Source organism: Macaca thibetana, chromosome 4, assembly GCF_024542745.1.
Source record: "Macaca thibetana thibetana isolate TM-01 chromosome 4, ASM2454274v1, whole genome shotgun sequence".
Taxonomy (NCBI): domain Eukaryota; kingdom Metazoa; phylum Chordata; class Mammalia; order Primates; family Cercopithecidae; genus Macaca; species Macaca thibetana.
Window position 1 is genome coordinate 44,286,954 of NC_065581.1, and position 19,527 is coordinate 44,306,480.

At 42.9% G+C, this 19,527-nt stretch overlaps 1 protein-coding gene across 1 annotated transcript in view; it reads right to left on the minus strand.

The window, feature by feature from the left end:
- ZNF318 (zinc finger protein 318) overlaps nt 1-19,527 on the minus strand; it is a 35,067-nt gene that overhangs the window by 11,877 nt on the left and 3,663 nt on the right. Inside the window, exons 2-6 of the mRNA XM_050786883.1 lie at nt 18,739-18,887; nt 9,938-10,577; nt 7,522-9,003; nt 4,977-5,076; nt 909-1,210 (exon numbers count right to left, since the gene is read on the minus strand). Of these exons, the coding sequence (XP_050642840.1) occupies nt 909-1,210; nt 4,977-5,076; nt 7,522-9,003; nt 9,938-10,577; nt 18,739-18,887 (2,673 nt within the window). The remainder of the gene's footprint in view (nt 1-908; nt 1,211-4,976; nt 5,077-7,521; nt 9,004-9,937; nt 10,578-18,738; nt 18,888-19,527) is intronic.

Here is a 19,527-nt window from a genome sequence, read left to right on the forward strand (position 1 = left end):
CTAGAAAGAAAGAGCAAATTCTGGAGAACTGGGCAAGGACTAAGCCCTGAGAAACTCAAAAATTTAAAGATTATGTATGAGCAACAGCAAAGGATACTAAGCAGGAGCATCCAATGTACTAGGAGGGAAAGAAGCGTGACAAGCCAAGGGAAAAGAGTTTTTGTAGGAGAAAGTGATTCTCGGCCTCAAATGCTGCTCATTTGAGAAGTAAAATGTATCTACTGACTTTGGCAACATAGTAGTGACCTAGACATGAACATAGTTGCTAAATATTAACCCCGCAAAGGGGTATATACAAGCTGTGAGAAGATCAGAAGCCAGACAGGAGTGGGTTAAGGAGTAAATGCTGGAACAAGAATATAGAAGGTCCTGAACACTGAGGATTTGGGATTCTTTGTGGGCAACAAGGAACTGCTGAAATTCTGAAGAGGAGTACCATGCTCTGATCTATACTGTAAGAAAATAATTAACAAGAGTAAGAACAGTTTGAAAACCTAAGTTAAGAATATGGTTAGAAAACTTCCATAGGGCCGGGCGCGGTGGCTCAAGCCTGTAATTCCAGCACTTTGGGAGGCCGAGACGGGCGGATCACGAGGTCAGGAGATCGAGACCATCCTGGCTAACCTGGTGAAACCCCGTCTCTACTAAAAAAAATACAAAAAACTAGCCGGGCGAGATGGTGGGCGCCTGTAGTCCCAGCTACTCGGGAGGCTGAGGCAGGAGAATGGCGTAAACCCGGAAGGCGGAGCTTGCAGTGAGCTGAGATCCGGCCACTGCACTCCAGCCCGGGCGACAGAGCGAGACTCCGTCTCAAAAAAAAAAAAAAAAAAGAAAAAAAAAGAAAACTTCCATAGGAGTCTAAGGGGAAAAAAAAAAAGATGACAGAAATGGAAAAGTTGAGTTGTTACCTTGTTGGAGGAGGAGTTTGAGAACGATGACACTTTTTCTGGGCTCTTGGATTTTTCTGCTTTCCCAGGCTTCTCTGTAGGCTCCTTACTATCACTTAAAGACTTCTGAGATTTATCAAAGATGTTAATTCCCAAGATCTGAGCTACTTTGTCCAGTTCAGATTGCTTCTTTTCTGCCTCTTCTGCCTCTTGCCGTAGCTCTGCAATGTCCTTCATAATGTTATCCTGAAGCCGACTCACCTCCACCAGGAGCGGATCTTTGTGGCCATCCTTCTCCCTTCGTTTCTTGCGCAGCATTTCTCCTGAGTAGTCAAATGTCAACAAAAAGCAGCACAGGGAAAATAAGATGAGTCGTTTCTCATTTACAAGTAGTAATTTGTCAGGGCTTTATGGTTACAAAATCTTTGCCCACAAAAGTTTCTAAGGGCGGCCAGGCACAGTGACTCACGCCTGTAATCCTAGCACTTTGGGAGGCTGAGGAGGGTAATTGCTTGAGTTCAGGTGCTTGAGATCAGCCTCACTAACATGGTGGAACCCCGTCTGTACTGAAAATACAAAAACTTAGCCAAGTGTGGTGGTGGGCACCTGTAATTCTAGTTACTCAAGAGGCTGAGGCAGGAGAATTGCTTAAACTCAGGAGGCGGAGGTTGCAGTGAGCCAAGATCACACCATTGCACTCCAGCCTGGGTGATAGTGACAGACTCTATCTCAAAAAACAATTTTTTTTTTTCTAAGAGCAAGTAAGACTCTCCTTCCACATGGGTTGGTGTAAGTGAAGCTTCTATGAAGGTAAAGGATGGGTTATGACATTATCTTTTGTATAAAGGTTATAAGGTAAGGATCTATGGACAGGCTTCAGGGGCTCCAAGAACTCCCATAACAGTACATATAATTTTGTGTGTGTCTCTCAAAAACATTAATAAGTGTTATAACTATGAATCTAGCAGTTGTCCTCTCTTCAGAGCGCTGAAGAATTATTTAGAGGGTAATATATTTGACTTTATCTGATCTAAGGACACTTTAACAATTTCTTCAATGAGTTTTAGGTTTTGCCTCTGGTTAACCTTTTTTTTTTTTTTTTGGTAGAGATGGGGTTTTGCCATGTCATCCAGGTTGGTCTTAAACTCCTGAGCTCAAAGTGATCTGCCCGCTTCAGCCTCTCAAAGTGCTGGAATTACAGGTGTGAGCCACCACACCCTGCTGGCTTATTGAATGTTATCTCCTATTCTAAACTGCAGATCCTCTGGCGTTAATCCTCACAGGATAAATAACTCAATTTCTCATCCCTAAACAGTCCAAACCCAGACAGAAGCAATTACATCTTCTCCTACTCTCTGTTCTTTCATCCTATCAGTATTTAGAAGTCTTGTTATGTTCTTTTCCTCACTGTGTATGTGAATTCCTAAAAGCATAAAAAAATGGAATAAAAAGGAAGGCATCAGGGAACATTTTTGTGTGTGTGTGCCAAATTTAAGGAAAGACCAGGTACTGTTGCTCATGCCTGTAATCCCAGTGCTTTGGGAGGTTGACATAGGAGGATCACTTGACTCCAAAAATTCGAGGTTACAGTGAGCTATGACAGCACTGTATCACTGCACTCCAGCCTGGGCAACAGAATGAGACCTTGTCTCTTAAAAAAAATAAAATTAAATTAAAAAAAGCTGGGCGTGGTGGCTCACACCTATAATCCTAGCACTTTGGGAGGCCGAGGAGGGCGGATCACCTGAGGTCAGAAGTTCAAGACCAACCTGGCCAACAGGGTGAAACCCCGTCTCTACTAAAAATACAAAAATTAGCCGGGCATGGTGGCACGTGCCTGTAATCCCAGCTACTCGGGAGGTTGAGGCAAGAGAATTACTTGAACCCGGAAGGCGGACGTTGCAGTGAGCTGAGATTGCGCCACTGCACTCTAGTCTGGGCAACAGAGCAAGGCTCCATCTCAAAAAAAAAAAAAAGAACTCAAAAATGATGAAGACATATTGAAAGGACACAGGAACTAACTCACAAGGGGTCTCACTGGCCAGATTTGGAACAATGTGTGCATGAAAATAAATAATGATAATAAAACATTGTAACGTATCAAACGAAGAATCCATGAATTCATACTCATATAAATGGATAAACAAATGGCAGTGAGGGTTAGGAAGTTCCCTCTTATAGTAGAAAGCCAACTAATAAAGGTAGAAGGAATGAGGAAACTTGAAAAATCACTATTTGATACCATCACAGGCCAGGCACAGTGGCCCATGCCTGTAATCCTAGCACTTTGGGAGGCCGCAGAGCTCAGGAGTTTGAGACCAGCCTTGGAAACATGGCAAAACCTTGTCTCTAGCCAGAAAAAAAAAAAAAAAAAAATTAGCCAGGCATGGTAGCTCATGCCTATGGTCTCAGTTACTCAGCAGGATCACCTGAGCCAGCTGCAGTGAGCTAAGATTATGCCACTGCCACTGTACTTCAGCCTGGGTGACACAGCGAGACCCTGTTTCAAAAATTTTTTTTAGTTTCAAAAAATTTTTTTAAATAACTATTATCATAATATCTGGCTCAGGCAAGACTCATCAGTGGATGCTAAAATCAGTGGGTGAAAGTTTGAGGAGTAACTGAATATTTACAAGGTCTCAAAGTATCTCTTCTATAAGATACATATTAATTTAAAAAGGTAAAACAGTAAGTTTATAGTGGAGAAATCTGGCAGACACCACTTTAACCAAATAATTAAAGTTAACATTACCAGTAATGGGACAAATCAACACCTGATACAAACTGAGCATCAATTCTGTGATAGTCTTGCCAAAAATGAATAACCTGAATTTAATCATAAGGAAATAGACAAATAAAAAATTAAGGGATATTCTACAAAATATGTGACCTCTTATTTTCCAGAATGTTAATGTTATGGAATACAAAGACTCAGATTAAAGAAGAGTATAAGTATAACATGAAAACTGAATGTGATAAATAATCTTGCACTTTCTTTTGCTATAAAGGGCATTAATGGGACAATGTGAAATATGAGTAAGATTGGTAGACTGGATAATAGTATTGTATCACTGCTAATATCCTAATTTTGATAAGTGTATTAAGGATATGCACCTTCTTTGTTGTTAGGAAATACTTAAGTATTTAGGAGTAAAGGAACATCACATCTACAAGTTACTTTAAAAAGCTCAGAAAAGGCCAGTGCAGTGACTCACGCCTATAATCTCAGCACTCTGGGAGGCTGAGGCAGGAGGATTGCTTGAGGCCAGGAGTTTGAGACCAGCCTGGACAAAACAGTGAAACTCCATCTCTACTAAAACTACAAAAATTAGCCAGCTGTGGTGGCACATACTTGTAATCCCAGCTACTTGGGAGGCTGAGGATTGAGAATCACTTGAATCCAGGAGGCAGAGGTTGCAGTGAGCCAAGATTGCAACACTGCACTCCAGCCTGGGCGACAGAGTGAGACTCTTTCTCAAAAAAAAAAAAAAAAAAAAAAAGTTCAGGAAAAATTACACACACACATACACACACACACACATTGAGAGAGAGAAAAAAAGATAGAGCAAGTGTATTAAAATGTTAATAATCTGGCAGGGTGTGGTGGCTCATGCCTGTAATCCTAGAACTTTGGGAGGCTGAGGCAGGTGGATCACCTGAAGTGAGGAGTTTGAGACCAGCCTGGCCAACATGGCAAAACCCCATCTTTACTAAAAATACGAAAAAAATTAGCTAGGCATGGTGGTAGGTGCCTGTAATTCCAGCTACTTGGGATGCTGAGGCAGGAGAATCACTTGAACTTGGGGGACAGAGGTTGCAGTGAGCCGAAATCACGCCACTTCACTCCAGCCTCGGCAAGAGAGCAAAACTTCGTCTCAAATCTTCATCATCATCACCATCATCATCATCTGGGAGAAGAGTACCTGAGAATTCTTCGCACTATTATTGCAACTTTTTTGTAAGTTTAATTATGTAAAAAAAAAATTTTTTTAAATGAAGTTTCACGTTACTGAACCTGTGTGAGAGTAGCAAATTTGGTTCTCCTACATAAGTTATTACAAAAAGGCAATCACGCAAAGCAGCTGATACCTTGTTGTTTATGAAGCCGCTCTAACTCGGTCCTAAGATAGTACATCTTCTTCTGGCGGGCTTCCCGGTCATTCTTTAGTTTTTCCCTCTCTTCAATAACCTGCAAAATACAAAATGGTAAGAGAGTCCATCTCCTCCAACACCCTCTTTTCTATTTCTCTCTTCCAGAAGCCTTCATGCTAGACATTATCTGACTATAAGGATCCAAATGCCTGCACACAGGCTCTGACCTTACAGTCAAAGTGATATTTCGTTCTAAGTTCCAGAATAGAACTGTCCATCTTTTCAAAAACTATACTGTCCAGAAAGGTTGTTTTTTTGTTTTTTGCAGGAAGCATCTAGGGCACTGATAGCAACTATTAGATAGTGGTTCTAAGTTCCAAAGGGAACCATATGTATGTTATATATAGAACCATAAAGGAACTATATATGTTATGGGTAAGGGACATATTTCATATTATTTATTTATTTTCACTGCTCCTTGGAAAGCAGGGATAACCCATAGGCAGTGTGCCCAGAGTAGCATGTTGTTTAAACCTCACAACATTTTCTCTATTTTGTAGTTAGAAAACTGAGGTTGTACAAGATTAAGCAGAATACTCAAAGTCACACATTAAGTGTAGATTTACAATCCAGGTATATCTGCCCTAAAGCTCATGATCTTTCAACTCTACTACTACCTAATGGAAAAAAGCAAATATGGCTTGTCTATACTATACCAGCATATAATAGGCTGATATGTGTCTATAATAGACCTATGTATTATCAGCACCCTGATTTAAGGACTAGATTTATAAAAGGAAAGAGAAAGTGTATGACCTTCAAACACTGTCTCTGAAGTTTTAAGTTTTGTCTATATTGAACCTATTTCCCTTTCTCAAAAGACTTTAGTAAAACTAAAGACTGAAGTTAAGTTTCTATTGAACTTAAATACTCTGAAGTGTCTTTTGTCTTCCCAATAATTGGCTAAAACTTTTTAACTGCAAAAAACTGAGACTGGCCCTCTATTTTTTTTTCTTCAGGTCTTAACTTTTTTTTTTTGAGACGGAGTCTTGCTCTGTTGCCCAGGCTGGTGTGCAGTGGCATGATCTTGGCTCACTGCAACCTCCGCCTCCTGGGTTCAAGCAATTCTCCTGCCACAGCCTCCTGAGTAGCTGGGACTCCAGGCGCGTGCCACCACACCCGGCTAATTTTTTGTATTTTTAGTAGAGAAGGGGTTTCACCGTGTTAGCCAGGATGGTCTCGATCTCTTGATCTCGTGATCTGCCCGCCTCGGCCTCCCAAAGTGCTGGGATTACAGGCATGAACCACCACGCACGGCCAGGTCTTAACTTTTATGAGCAAACCAAATTATACACATTACATTTTTATGTTTCTAACAAGTTACATTTTTATGTTTCTAACACATACAATTAATAGTATGTGTTAACTCTTCCACTCAAAATTCTTCTATTATGTATTCCTTATCTTGATGTAGTTTTCACCTACTGCTCTAAATTATCAGAATTATTAGAATTATATCTTTACCCCAGTCACTGCTTTCTTCCCACAGCCTGGGAACCCAATGAACCTGGATAATATAAAAAATGATTTTAGAGGCCAGGCACAGTGGCTCATCATGCCTGTGATCCCAGCACTCTGGGTGAGGCTGGCAGGGGAGGATCACTTGAGCCCAGGAGTTCAAGATCAGCCTGGGCAACACTGAGAAGACCCCATCTCTATATAAAATATATGTATACACACACACACACACACATAATTTTTTAAATAAATAACATGTCAAAAATGTTACTGTTACTCCTGGGCTCTAAGATAAACCAGATCAAGCAAAGTTTATTTGTTGGTTTGCTTCAATTATCAAGCAACAACTAATTATTAGCTTTAACTCACATAATCACTACAGGGTAAGAATACAGAATTCACTGGGATCAAACAGGCTTACTGATTCTCCTTCACCACACCCAATTTTGGTTCCCCACTCCACTATGAAATCATATTGAAGACTTCAAGGCTCCCAGTTCCTATCTACAGTGTTTGAAGACCATTAATTTGGATAGAACTAAACTTAAAAAAGAGAAGTCTGGGCCGGACATGGTAGCTCAAGCCTGTAATTCCAGCACTTTGGGAGGCTGAGGCGGGCGGATCATAAGGTCAGGAGATCAAGACCATCCTGGCTAACAGAGTGAAACCCCGTCTCTACTAAAAATACAAAAAATTAGCTGGGCGTGGTGGCAGGTGTCTGTATTCCCAGCTACTCGGGAGGCTGAGGCAGGAGAATGGCGTGAACCCAGAGGTTGCAGTGAGATGAGATCATGCCACTGCACTCCAGCCTGGGAGACAGAGTGAGACTCCATCTTAAAAAAAAAAAAAAAAAAGGCGTGTGAAAAACTGAGGAACAATATACATTTCTCAGGGTGATGACGGCAGCCTCCAAAGGACTTCAAGTGAAAGAGCCTTACAAATTTTCAACCCCCTCTAAAAAACATATACAAATGTATGGTAAAGTAGAAAACTCAGGCACAGGATGCCCAAAGCTAATATTCACCTTCTGCTTCTGGGAAGCACGGTTCTTCTCATCAGAGATCTTCTCTGGATTGTATCTTATGAGTGACGGAATGGACACCTGAACAGGCACTTGGGCCGCAGGAATTGAGCCTCGCACAGACTCTTTCTGCTTAGGCTTATCAGGAGTCACAGTGGGGATCACACGCAGATTGGGACGGCTACGAGTAGCTTGTTTGGTTATTGGCATTATCCTGTGTGGTTCAGGTACAGGGTGGTTTGATGGTTGAGAGGTGGGATACATGGGCCATCTTGAGGCTGCATATGCCATGTAATGCCTATAGGCATCAAAGGAGGCAGGGGGAATGGCAGGTCCCTGGTAATTTGGAGGTATCCGAGCTGCAGCAAACTGAGAGGCCCTTGGCATGTGAAACTGAGATAAAGCAGCAGTGTGTGGAAGTCTAATTGGGGCAGATGGGGCTGATGGCAACATGCACCTGACTGCAACAGATGACTGAAACCCACTACCAACCACCTCTGGTCCTGAAATATGACCCACTGGATGGTCAGACTTTAGGAATGGAGGGCTATTTTTTGTGAGCAGGTAAGGATCCACAGGAGAAGGTGGGTGGGGATGGGACACCTCTGGAGAGTGGGTATTGCTATGATGTGCCTCCCTGCTCTCTAGTCTGTGGGGATCTGAGGAACGTCGATCAGCTGAGAAGCAGTGGTCAACTGAGGAACAGCGGTCAGCTGAGAAGCGGTGGTCAACTGAGGAACAGCGGTCAGCTGAAAAGTATCGGTCAACTGAGGAACGGCGGTCAGCTGAGGAGCGTAATGACGGCTTCTTGCCATGAAGTCGTTCCTGGGTGCGTGCAGCCAATTGACTAATCTCCGCTACTCCAATATCCAGCCCTATTGTCTTGAGCAAGTCATGGATCTTCGCATATTCTGGATTGGTCTCTTCTAGTGATTCTAGCTTTACAGCTGGAGCTGAAGACGGCAGGGAGCTTGCCTTCTGCCTAGTAACTTCACTCTCAGAGCTCCCAAGGGGCTTTGGTAGAGATTCTGCCTTTAAATCCTCTTCTTCATCCCCATAGAGAAATTTCTCCTCATCTTCAATGTCAGGAAAGCTACGTCGCCTTTTTTCCTGTGTACTAGTAGAATCAGCCAACATGCTCAGAATTCGGGAAAAACCACTGCCATCCTGGCTAGCTCTCTCATGGGGCAGCAGGAAGTCTGTGTGTCGCTCGGGTCCCTCGGCCTTCAAATCTAAATTATCCTTGTGGCATAGAAAACTTCCAAATTTTTCTCCGAGAGGACTATTGTCTTTGGGAATCCCAGGAAGAGGACCCCATTGGTAGAGGTTGCCCTGAGGTTCCTTCAAGGCAGTCTCTACCATAGTCCCCTTGTTTTCAATCTCTGAGGCAAAAGCAGCAATAGCACCACTTAGTGGAAGGGATGGGTGCCCAGAGTAGAGAGGGTGATCCTGGCTGGAGCTGGTACTGCTGGAAAAACTCTCAAGCTGCAAAGACAAACACAACTGATTTAATCTTATGCAGAATCTCAGAAGATTAGTAACTGAGATAAATTACTTAAATACTTTGGTCTTTCTGAATTAACAGGTGAGAGATAAGTATGGATAAAAGGGAGGACAAATATCCTTAGCCAGATTCAAAATGTGAGTCACCTTATCTCCAGATGTTTCTGCTGTTAAGGAGAAACAAGGAAGTGAGGCAATCTGGATGGAATCCTCACCTTTATCTATGTGTTAAAAGGAAGTTGAATTCAAAAGGATTTTAGAGATCCCCTAGCTTGTTTTCTTTTCTATGGATCCCCAAAAGAAAAGAAAAAAAAAAAAGAGAGAGCGCGCTGCTTTGGCTGAAGTGGGGAGAGGAAACTCTGGAACACTAACTCATCAGCATATCCTTTCACAGGTGACGGAAAAATATCAAGACTCAGAATGGTGAGGTGACTTGTCTAAACATCACAGTAAGTTGGTGGCAGAAGAGGGTCCAGAATCAGAATCACCTGATTTCTAGTTCAGTGTCCTACAACTCATACATCTTGTCTTCTCTCTAAAGAGAGATGAGAAAATTGAGGTCACCTCCTCCCTTTGCCCTTCAAGCTTCATTTCCAACAAACCCATATTCAAAGATTGCCAAAGGATAATCCAATTTAAGGAAAAAACTTATAGCAGATACTCTCCAAAATATCTATTTATTAATATAAAGCCTAATATACAGCAATATAACCCTCTACTGATGCATTAAAAGGCCTACAGTTTCATTTGGAGAGTGCTAGAAGGTGTAGCTCACAGTCCTAGAAGGCATAGCTCACAATGTTGGTCCAGCATATATTACAAAGACACCATTAGAAACATAGCCCACAGGAAAGTAAACAGGCATTAAGATATTAGACAGACTAGCAAGACGCCCTACAAGAAATGCAGCAGAGACCTGCATGGAAGGCTCCATTATGTCCACCTCAATCCGCTTCTTCAAAATGGACTTCTTGGGCATCACAGATACTTCTTCAGGCCGATGCAAAGAATATCCTGGCTCTGATGCTGTTAGGACACCTGACAATCCAGGGATGGAACAGCCAGTACCACCACCATCAACTCCAACCAGCTCCTGACTCAAGCTCCTACTTCGCTCCTCCTCTTCCTCTCGCTTTCGTCTGGCAAGATCCAGTTCTCGAAACTCAGGGTCGAGAAACCTAGGACTTGGGCTTCGTCTACGCTGTCGATAGTTGCGAGTTCCTGATGTAAAACTTGGGTGATCCCCTCCCATGCTGTTTATCTTCACTGTGTCATCATAACGGGGTCTTTTGGCCTCCCGGTTCCTTTCTTCAGATCGTATAGAGTAGCCTTTGAGTTTTTCTCGATTCCGTTCTGCTCCCCGCAAAAGCTCATCATGACAACTGATATGGGGACTATAATCAGATCGATGCAGGAAAGTTTCTTTTGTTCGGTAGTCCTCATCCAGTTGTCCCAAGAAGGGACTGAGAGGCCCTTCCTCCTGGGAAATATATCGCTCAAGACCCCGAGAGCACTGGGAGCTTCGAGTGAAGACAGAATCATCAGTCAGGTCATCCCTGAGGAAAAAGAGAAGCATCATTGAACAAATGGACTTTGTCAAGGGGGCTATAAAATGCTTAAGGCAAAAGCCTATTATCATTAAGTCCAAGAACATTTCCTCTCCCTTTCCCTGGGGTGCAAGCAGCTTTGGCCTCTAACCAAGAGTTAACATTACCAATATATCTAGACAGAGTTCTTGGGTAATATCTTTGACTAGACTTGGGGCATGCAAAGTATCATGCAAGTTACACAACTCCACACAAGCTAAATTCTAGCTCTTTGCTACTGAAAGTGTAGTGCGGACCAAAGAGCATTAGCATTACCTGGGAACTATTTAGAAATACAGCTTCTCAAAGCTCCACCCCAAGCAGATCTGAACTAGAACATGCATTTTAACAAGATCTCAAGGTGATTTTTTTGTACTTTAAAGTTTGAGAAACACCAGTCCAGATCAATGGGATTTTTTTTATTTTGTTTTGTTTTGTTTTGAGACAGAGTCTTGCTCTGTCGCCCAGGCTGGAGTGCAGTGGCACAATCTCGGCTCACTGCAAGCTCCGCCTCCTGGGTTCACACCATTCTCCTGCCTCAGCCTCCTGAGTAGCTGGGACTATACGCACCCACTACCACACCAGGTTAATTTTTTTTTTTTTTTTTTTTTTTTTTTTTTAGTAGAGATGGGGTTCCACCATGTTAGCCAGGATGGTCTTGATCTCTTGACCTCATGATCCGCCCGCCTTGGCCTCCCAAAAGTGCTGGGATTACAGGCGTGAGCAACCACGCCCAGTCTGTTTTGTTCTGTTTTTTTTTTTTAAGACAGAGTCTCACTCTGTCGCCCAGGCTGGAGTGCAGTGGCATGATCTTGGCTCCCTGCAACTTCCACCTCCCTGGTCCAAGCGATTCTTGTGCCTCAGCCTCCTAAGTAGCTGGGATTACAGGTGTGCACTACCACGCTGGCTGATTTTTTTGCATTTTTTAAGTAGAGATGGGGTTTCACATGTTGGCCAGGCTGGTCTCGAACTCCTGACCTCAGGTGATCCGCCCGCCTCAGCCTCCCAAAGTGCTGGGATTACAGGTGTAAGCCTCCGCACGTGGCTCAGATCAATGGTTTTAAAGCTGTGTTCCAGAGGTTGTAAAGAGTGCTCAGGAGCTACCAAAAGAAAGGAGGTACTAGAAAAGCAAAACCAGCAGGGCTCTGGACCTTCTACCCCAGTTAAATCATACTATATCCAACTTTAAGTCTGTATATTAAGGTTCTAACAATTCAACTGGAAAAAAAGTTTCACTATAGGGTAACTTTTTAAAAAAATGATTATTCTAATTAGCATGATTTTCTCATAAGTTTTAGAAGGTTCTCCAATGCTTTGCCTCGATGGTTCACATATTAAAAACCAAAAAACTCTCTCACAGCCTGTTTTGTCACCCTCTTTGCCTTCTCTGGATATCTACAAAAACTCTGCTATTCTCGGGCTTAGAAACGAGAAAGTGATGGTTTGGTTCACCTTATATTTTTATTTCATTAAATACAAATGTCTCAGACCTTTGTGGCATGAGGTAAAAATCTAGGATGGGACATCTATTCTTTCAGCTGAGAACTCTATACCACACCCAATAGTCCTAACCTTCTCGGGGGCTATGGCTATGACACAAAACGAAAGTTTCTGATTTAAATCATAGACAGAAATAAAGATCCTCTAGCACTTTATGTATGAAATTTCTAAATAATCTGAATAAAAAATAAAAGTTCTTACATGTCACTCACATTCCAGAGTGAATTATCATCTAGAGGATGGTAACTATTAGTGTTTTCTGCAGTTTCTAGTAGCTACTTTTGTTTTTTGTGAGTTTCTAGAAATGACTTTTCCTAGTTTTTTTAGTAGTTGCTTTCCTATCTCTGAGACTATGCCAGCAGAACCTCAAAACGTTGCCTTCTCTTATTCACCAGCCTGCCTTTGTTCAAAGTTGTAGACCTAGGAATAAATTCATGAAAGGTTATCAAGGACAAACTTTATTTACCTTCTCTAACAAGAATGCCACTTGTGGGAATCCAGGTTTCTGTTACCCACCTTCTTCCCAAGAATTTGGGAAATGTTGAAGTTTCAATGTAGTATGAAATAGGAATAAATGGGAATAAACCAAGGATGATTTCTGAAATCAAACTGGGGTAAAAATTTTTCTCTATAGGTCTGTCAGCCATAAACACACCCATTTCCAGAGAGGAATATTCATGAGTTGAGTCACTCCATTGTCAAAACACCATTTACCACACAAGAAGTCTCTGATCATATTAGTATAGGGAGAGAAAACATAAGCTCGATGAGGAGTGGCAAGTTCATTCACACTCCGACATTCAGCTCCCCACTAGAACTATTACACGTCACCATGAAATGGCATACTAGCCCAAGATCTAATCCAGTACTATCAAGAAGCTATAAATGAGATGGCTCTCAAAAAGCCTCAGTCCAGACTTGGAATCTCCAGTAGAATGAGACAGAAAAAAGGCATAAAAACAGTTTTCTTTTTTTTTTTTTTTGAGACGGAGTCTCAGCTCTGTCGCCCAGGCTGGAGTGCAGTGGCCCGATCTCAGCTCACTGCAAGCTCCGCCTCCCGGGTTTATGCCATTCTCCTGCCTCAGCCTCCCGAGTAGCTGGGACTACAGGCGCCCGCCACCTTGCCCAGCTAGGTTTTTTTTTTTTTTATTTTTTAGTGGAGACGGGGTTTCACCATGTTAGCCAGGATGGTCTCGAGCTCCTGACCTCATGATCCGCCCGTCTCGGCCTCCCAAAGTGCTGGGATTACAGGCTTGAGCCACCGTGCCTGGCCTGCATAAAAACAGTTTTCTTAATAAAGCTATCACATATATGTAGGCATAAATCAGGTTGCTTATTAGAAGCTCATGTCCTCCTTCCCCAGAACTCCAAAAGGATATGAGAAGAGAACTGGCTGTAGTAAGAGTGAGCCCTAAAAAGAGTACAATCTCCTATACCCTGAAAGAGTCCAATGATGGACACTCCCTGAAAGCCTTGGTTAAGAGTTCAACTGTTATCTAAAATAAGGTCTATCTATTTAAAAAACTGATTGCTGGAGTTGGGTAATGAGGACATGGGGGTTCACTATACTATTCTACATTTTTATGTTTACAAATCTCTGTTAAACAAGTTTTTAAAAAATGTATATATGTCCATATAAAAACTTTTATACCGATGTTCAGAGCAGCATTAATCATAATTGCCGAAAGTGAAAAGAATCCAAATGTTATCCATTCATTCACCACTGATGAATGGATAAACAAAACGTGGTATACCCATACAATAAAATATTATCAGCGATAAAAAGGAATGCTACAAACACGGATGAACCTTAAAAAAAATATGCTAAGTGAAAGAAGCCAGTCACAAAAGACCACATATTATATGATTCTATTTATATGAAATGTCCAGAATACGCAAATCTATAGAGACAGAAAGTACATTAGTGATTGCCCACGGCTGGGGGTAGGGCGGAGGGAGTAATGGCTGAAGGCACAGAGCTTCTTTCTGGTATAATAAAAATGTTCTAAAATTTATTGTAGTGAGGGATGCACAACTCTGAATATACCAAAAATCACTGTACACTTTAAATGGGTGAATTACATAGTATACAAATTACATCTCAATAAAGCTGTTAAAAAATGTATATATATTTTAAAAGGTCCTTCAGAGCCTAAACTCTGTATTCTTTTCTGTTGATGAGCCCCAAAAATGCCCCAAGAAAGCTGTTTGCTTCTATTCCCTAAAGTAAATCAGAGGGGAAAAAAATCCTACTCCTTCAATCTATCAGAATAAGGAGAAGGAATTAGGAGATAAGCTGGGCACAGTGGCTCACACCTGTAATCTTAGCACTTCAAGAGGCCAAGGCAGGAGGATCGCTTGAGGTCAGGAGACTAGCCTGGACAACATAGATAGACCCTCAATTTCTAAAAATTTATTTTTTAAATCACCAGGTATGGCAATGTAGCCCACAGTCCTAGCTACTCTGAAGACTGAGCTGGGAGGACCACTTGAGCCCAGGAGTTTGAGGTTACAGAGAACTATGATCACGCCACTGCACTCCAGGCTGGGCAACAGAGCGAGACATTGTCTTTTAAAAAGATAATGATTTTTTTTTTTTTTTTTTTTTTTTTTTGAGACGGAGTCTCGCTCCGTCGCCCAGGCTGGAGTGCAGTGGCCAGATCTCAGCTCACTGCAAGCTCCACCTCCCGGGTTCACGCCATTCTCCTGCCTCAGCCTCCCGAGTAGCTGGGACTACAGGCGTCCGCCACATCGCCCGGCTAGTTTTTTTTTTTTGTATTTTTTAGTAGAGACGGGGTTTCACCGCGTTAGCCAGGATGGTCTCGATCTCCTGACCTCGTGATCCACCCGTCTCGGCCTTCCAAAGTGCTGGGATTACAGGCTTGAGCCACCGCGCCCGGCCTGATTTTTTAAAAATAAACAGCTCCATGAATGGAACATTAAATGTGCAAATTACTTTGATGAACAGGAGAAATCAACCTCACATCCACAGGTCTTTAGAAGCCAAGTGTTTTAGAATTTTTCACATTACCTGTTCATGTTCCCTTTTGAGAAGAATTATAGTCCTACCTATAGGGCTGCTAAGGTGAAGACACTAAAACCCAACTTCGCTACCATCCAAACCTGATATAAAACTTAACAGATTCAATAAAGGAAGAGAAAGAATACTAGAGTCTCAGAAAAAAAACAAATAAATAAACATCTGGCCAGGCATGGTGGTTCACACCTGCAATCCCATCACTTTGGGAGGCTGAGGCAGGAGGATCACTTGAGCTCAGGAGTTTGAAACCAACCTGGGCAACACAGTGAGAACCCATCTCTACAAAAATAAAAAAAATTAGCTGGGCATTGGGTGGTGTGTGCCTGTATTCCTAGCTACTTGGGAGGCTGAGGCAGGAGAATCACTTGAACCCAGGAGTTAGAGGCTACACTAAGCTATGATCATGTCACTGCACTCCAGCCTGGGTGATAGAGTGAGACCCTGTCTCTTAAAAATAAATTTAAAAGCGGTCGGGCACAGTGGCTCACACCTGTAATCCCAGCACTTTGGGAGGCCGAGGTCGGTGGATCACGAAGTCAGCAGATCACAAAGTCAGGAGTTCGAGAACAGCCTGGCCAACACAGTGAAACCGCATCTCTACTAAAAATACAAAAAAATTAGCCGGGTGTGGTGGCCCGCACCTGTAATCCCAGCTACTCAGGAGGCTGAGGCAGGAGAATTGCTAGAACCCGGGAGGCGGAGGCTGCAGTGAGCTGAGATTGCACCATTGCACTCCAGCCGGGCAACAGTGCAAGACTCTGTCTCAAAAAAAAATTAATAAATAACTTTTAAAAAACTAAACATCTACATACACTTTCTTTTTTTTTTTTTTTTTGAGACAGAGTCTTGCTCTGTGCAGTGGTGCAATCTGGGCTCACTGCAAACTCTGCCTCCCAGGTTCAAGCTTCTCCTGCCTCAGCCTCTGGAGTAGCTAGGAGTACAGGTATGCACCACCACTGGGTAATTTTTGTATTTTTGGTAAAGATAGGGTCTCACCATGTTGGCCAGGCTGGTCTTGAACTCCTGACTTCAAGTGATTAGCCCACCTCAACCTCCTAAAGTGCTGGGATTACAGGTGAGAGCCACTGCGCCAGGCCTAAACATCTACATACAAAGGATATAAATGGCCTGTATCATTGGTTGAAGACTAGACTCACTGTCAGGAGACATCCTGAGTATGCCAATGGTCCTGTGGCCTGGTTTTAATGGACAGTAATTATCCACACAAACCATACTGAACAAAAAGGAAAGAAGAGAAATGTGTAGGGGGCAACAGTATTTTTTAAATGGCCTTGTATCTCTGTTTAGAACCTCAATCTCACTTTCTCTAAAGTAGACCCGTGTCTCTGAAACACGATTCTAGAAAGAAGACTGCCACCCCAAACTCCCTAAGAGGAAAAATTTTAATTTCTGTAATTTAAAAATACAATTAATTATCTGAAGCACACGTGCATAACAAAGTTTATGCAAAGGGGAAGTGACATACTAGGCCTAAGAAGAGGAACTGCTGAAACTAACTCAAAACCTCAGCAAAGAATGAAGACAATCATACTACGTACCACCTACCCAGACTACCTACTCAATCATTTCCCAAAACAGAAGCAGCCAGAAGGGCAAGGGCTACTGCCCCAATTAAGTAATACAGTCACATATCTTGAGGCCCTTTAGAAGCTTCAATGTTATATGACATAAGACTATTCTGCCTTGCTTCTTCTATGAGAAAACACCAAATGGCGGATGATGTCAGTGGGAGGGGTGGGGTGGGGGCAGAGGCCCCAGGGCCCTGGGATGGGGAACCGCGGTGGCTTCCCCAGAGGGGCCGGGGTTGCAGCCGTGGATGGGGCTGAGGCCGCGGAGCTCATGAAGGCAAGGCCAAGGATAAGGAGTGGATGCCTGTCACCAAGCTGAGCTGCTTGGTCAAGGATATAAAGATCAAGTCCCTGGAGAACTATCTCTTCTTCCTGCCCATCAAGGAATCTGAGATCACTGACTTTTTCCTGGGGGCCTCTCTCAAGGATGAGGTGTTGAAGATTATGCCAGTGCAGAAGCAGACCAACACTGGCCAGTGCACCAGGTTCAAGGCATTTATTGCCATCAGGGACTACAATGGCCACATCGGTCTGGGTGTTAAGTGCTCCAAGGAGGTGGCCACTGCCATACGTGGGGCCATCATCCTGGCCAAGCTCTTCATTCTCCCTATGCACAGAGGCTACTGGGGGAACAAGATCCACAAGCCCCACATTGTCCCTTGCAAGGTGACAGGCCGCTGCGGCTCTGTGTTGGTGCGCCTCATCCCTGCGCCCAAGGGCACTGGCATTGTCTCAGCCCGTGTCCAAGAAGCTGCTCATGACAGCTGGTATCGATGACTGCTACACCTCAGCCAGGGGCTGCACTGCCACCCTGGGTGGCTTTGCCAAGGCCACCTTTGATGCCATCTCTAAGACCTACAGCTACCTGACACCCGACCTCTGGAAAGAGACTTGATTCACCAAGTCTCCCTATCAGGAATTCACTGACCACCTCATCAAGACACACACCAGAGTCTCTGTGCAGAGGACCCAGGCTCCAGCTGTGGCTACAACATAGGGTTTTAATATAAGAAATATAAAGTGAATTAAGCCTGGAAAAAAAAAAAAAAAAAAGACTGTTCTGCCTTGCTTCACTGCATCCACAGCCAATGGAACTTTGAAGTATTACCAACGGCAAAACTGGTCCTCAGACTTCCTGCCCAGCTCTCCCCCACCCACCTAGATATGCTCTGTGCAACACTGCAAATGACAGTCTCAGTTTGAAACTACATCACATTGATTTATTGCTACTGCTACTCATTTGTCAAAACTCCCAACGTGCTGGGCAGAGACCATAACAGTCAAGGTCTCAGCTCTGAGAAAGAGTGCTTTCCTGGACTTCCATCCACACTTTGATTTTTGTGAGCTGAAAAACACCTGACATGATTATTTACATTCTGTATATGGTTAAGTTCCTAGCACCTAAGGTCTATATCCAACTCTCTTGGGTGTATCTACCCTTCCTCAGCACTCAATAGTTGTAAAATGATAACTGAACTTAAACATTTTTGAAGGTCTCTAGCTTTTTGTTAATACTTTATCTACTTCACATCACATACACACATATATTAGACATGAACTTATCTAAACCCTTTCTGAATCTATGTTTCAGCCTGGATAAGCTAAAAAATAACACCATTTTAAAAAGACTTCCCATTTTGTCCAGAACTTTTCTTTGGAAAGGGACCTCTCATAGTTTCACTGTTTTTGAATCTATACCATCTCAACTGTTCTTGGTTTGGAGGACTCTGATTATGTCCCCTCAGCCTCTTCTTTCTAATCAGACTAGGATGACCTTTTTAAAGTCTTTTTTTCTATACAATTTATTCAGCAACAGAGTCTATACATCATTATACTCTTCCCACTTAGAAATTCTATCCCAACGTTATATTTTGTACTGGACACGTGGCATAGGAAATAACTTTAGAGCTGGCACCATCCTTTCAAATATATCATTCAGAAAACAGCAACATTTCTGCGTTCAAGTACTAGTATAGTATGCCCTGCCTTAGGTGATGCCTACCTGTCCACATCTTCCAGATTATCCACTGGTGACCCCAGCCGATCACTAAGCCGTCGCCGTTCTGGTGTGCTAACACAGAAGTGGTCATTGCCAACAGTGATCCTTAAGCTCTTTTCCAAAGAGTCAGAACGCAGACCAGGAGAGCGTCTCTACAAAAGTAAAAGATAATATGGTTAGTCAATAGGGTCGACATCCCTGTATCCAAAAACATTCTCCTCCCTAGTTACAAAGTTAGCCAGGCATGGTGGCTCATGCCTGTAAACCCAACACTTAGGGAGGCTGAGATGTATAGGCCCAAGCAAGAATGTGAGACCAGTCTGGGCAACACAGACTCCATCTCAATTTAAAAAGTTTAAAATTAGCCAGGTGTGGGGTGCACACCACACCCGTGGTTCCAACTACTAAGGTGGCTGAGGTGGGAGGATAGCTTAAGCTTGGGAGGTCAGGGCTGCAGTGAGCCATGACTGCACCACTGTACTCCAGCCTGAGCAATGAGTAGGACCTTGTCTCAAAAACAAAAACCAAAAAACCATCCTGCAAAGTTGGGGTTCAACAAGGTGAGAAATGGTTATGGTATGACACTATTCCAAAAATAAAGCACTTTCTAAAAATTATCATTTTCTTAGAGATATAAGCCCATACCTCTAACTCTCCTAAACAGCGACCTCTCATTCTACTGGGCATGGGAAAAGAGAAGTGAATGAAGTCCCTGCTCTCAGAACCTACATGTTTCTAGTGAAGGAGGTAAGCCAAAAAGTTAAAAAAAAAAAAAAAGTACTTCTGGTAAGT